This window comes from Pterocles gutturalis, unplaced genomic scaffold, assembly GCF_000699245.1.
Source record: "Pterocles gutturalis isolate BGI_N339 unplaced genomic scaffold, ASM69924v1 scaffold3203, whole genome shotgun sequence".
NCBI classification, from domain to species: Eukaryota; Metazoa; Chordata; class Aves; order Pterocliformes; family Pteroclidae; genus Pterocles; species Pterocles gutturalis.
The window spans coordinates 1-2,070 of NW_010117743.1; the positions used below are offsets into that span (position 1 = coordinate 1).

A 2,070-nucleotide genomic window follows, 5' to 3' on the forward strand; every position below is an offset into this window, starting at 1 on the left:
CCCTCCTGGGCAGCCAGCCCTCCCCTTCGCTCAGCTACACCGGCAGCTTCTTCATCAAAGCAGTACCAGAGCATCCCCAGGATCAGGAATCCCTCTTCAACCTGATGTCGGGAATCCTGGGCATCTCCCCCTTCTCCTCCTCCGAGGGCCACCAAAGGCACCTGGATGCTCCTTACCCCTGTCCCGAGGTGGCTCAGAGCCAGTTGGACCTTTACACCGCCTCCTGCCAACCCGAAATGAACGGATCCACCCAAACCCCTTTCCCGGAGCAGGATTACAGCGGTTTCCCAACGACGGAGGGTCCTCAAGCCCTCCAGGCACAACCCACCTTGGGGAACACCTCCCAGTGCTTCTTCCAAAAAAAACTCCTGGACAACAAGCAGGACATCAAGCTACCTTCTGGTTCCCCGCCTCTGGACAAGTTTAAACCTTCCTGTGCCCAGTGGGAGCCCATCACCCCACATCAAGCCTACTTGCCCACCGGCTACCATTCTCCCGAAGCCTTCCCAGCTGGAGAGAGCAGCCAAGGGATGTTCCACCCATTGGGCTCCAAGATGGAGAGCGTCTTGTCCGTCAGCTGCCCGTCGGAGCTGGGCAGCCTGGCAGAGGATGCTGCCTGCTTCGGTGCCCAGCTGGGCTTCGGCTGCGAGCCAGAAAATTTCCCAGCCCGCAGGGATTTTGTCGACACCAAGATCCACAACCTCCCTCCTGGGTTAATGCCGGAGTTTGACACCTCCTTGGCCCAACCTGACGTCCTGCCGGGTTTGATGAGTTCTGCTGAGCTTCTCCATCCTCACCCCTCACCTTCTGTTCCCCCCACGGACTTTTTGGGCCACCCCAGCTCTTCCTCCATCTCCTCCATCCCTTCCCTGCTGCCTACCAACCCTCCCACCTTGGTGGAACCCAAGAAGAAGACTCGCCGGACCAAATGTTCTTCTAAATGTTTCTGCCCAAAACCCCACGAGAAAGCTTTCGCTTGCCCGGTGGAGAACTGCATCCGGAGTTTCGCCCGCTCGGATGAGCTCAATAGGCACCTCCGCATCCATACGGGTCACAAACCCTTCCAGTGCCGCATCTGCTTGAGGAACTTCAGCCGTAGCGACCACCTCACCACCCACATCCGCACCCACACCGGCGAGAAACCTTTCTCCTGCGACACCTGTGGCCGCCGTTTCGCCCGAAGCGACGAGAAAAAACGACACAGCAAAGTCCACCTGAAGCAAAAAGCCCGCACGGAGGAAAAACTCAAAGGTTTGGGCTTCTTCTCAGTGGGTCTCGCCTTCGGGACATTGTGAAACCCCAAAACTGTGTGCTGGGAGATGGCGTTTCCCGACGTCCCCCCGGAGCATCTCACGGGAGAGCCGGGGTGGGAAGATCCTCCTGGGATGGTCCCGGAGAAGATGACGGCGGATCAAGCCGCGGCGGGGAGGAGAGAGGGGCAGGTGGGGATGCAGAGGTGATGCCGCCGTGCTGGACCGCTGGATGCAGAGGAGGGATGCGGCAGCTCCGGCCACCCGGAGCCATCCCCAAACTGCAGGGACTGAGGTGTTGCTAGAGCTCCTATTCCAAGGAAGGGAAAAAAAAAATTTAAAAAAATTTAAAAAAAATAATTACAGAAAGAAATCACCACTGAGATGGGTTTTTATGGGTTCGTAGCGACCTGGCAGTGATTTCCCCCACCTGCACTTTACACGGAGCGGCCGAGCGGATATTTTCCGGGCGGCACAGTCGGGGGCTGTGGGTTGGTTCGTACCCTTAAACAAGGAGAGAGATGCCGCCGGGCGCCGGCAAGCGGTGCATAACGGTCCCTTTGGAAAGGTGATGTCGTTCTTATTGTTAGTATTATTATTTATTATCCTGTTTGTAAAAAGAAAATGGAATTTATCAGGAGTATTACAAAATCGTGTCTATTTTTCTAATTAAAGATTTGAGCTCATCTAAAACCTCGCTGGGGTTGCTCCTCTCAATCCTGTATAGCAACCGATGCCGGCGGGATTTCTGTTGCATTTTTGACCTCAAGTTGCCGCGTATTGGGGGGGTGCTTAAATAATTAAAAGGGAGAGAAAAAAA

The 2,070-nt window shown here is 55.5% G+C and overlaps 1 protein-coding gene across 1 annotated transcript; it reads left to right on the top strand.

Annotated features, from left to right (window-relative positions):
• Positions 1 to 5: 5 nt before the first annotated feature.
• Positions 6 to 1,295, top strand: EGR4 (early growth response 4; the record flags this gene model as incomplete). Its single annotated transcript, XM_010075887.1, has 1 exon — positions 6 to 1,295. A coding segment is annotated over one exon (1,290 nt), but the record flags the coding sequence as incomplete, so codon positions are not given.
• Between the last annotated feature and the right edge of the window lie 775 nt (positions 1,296 to 2,070).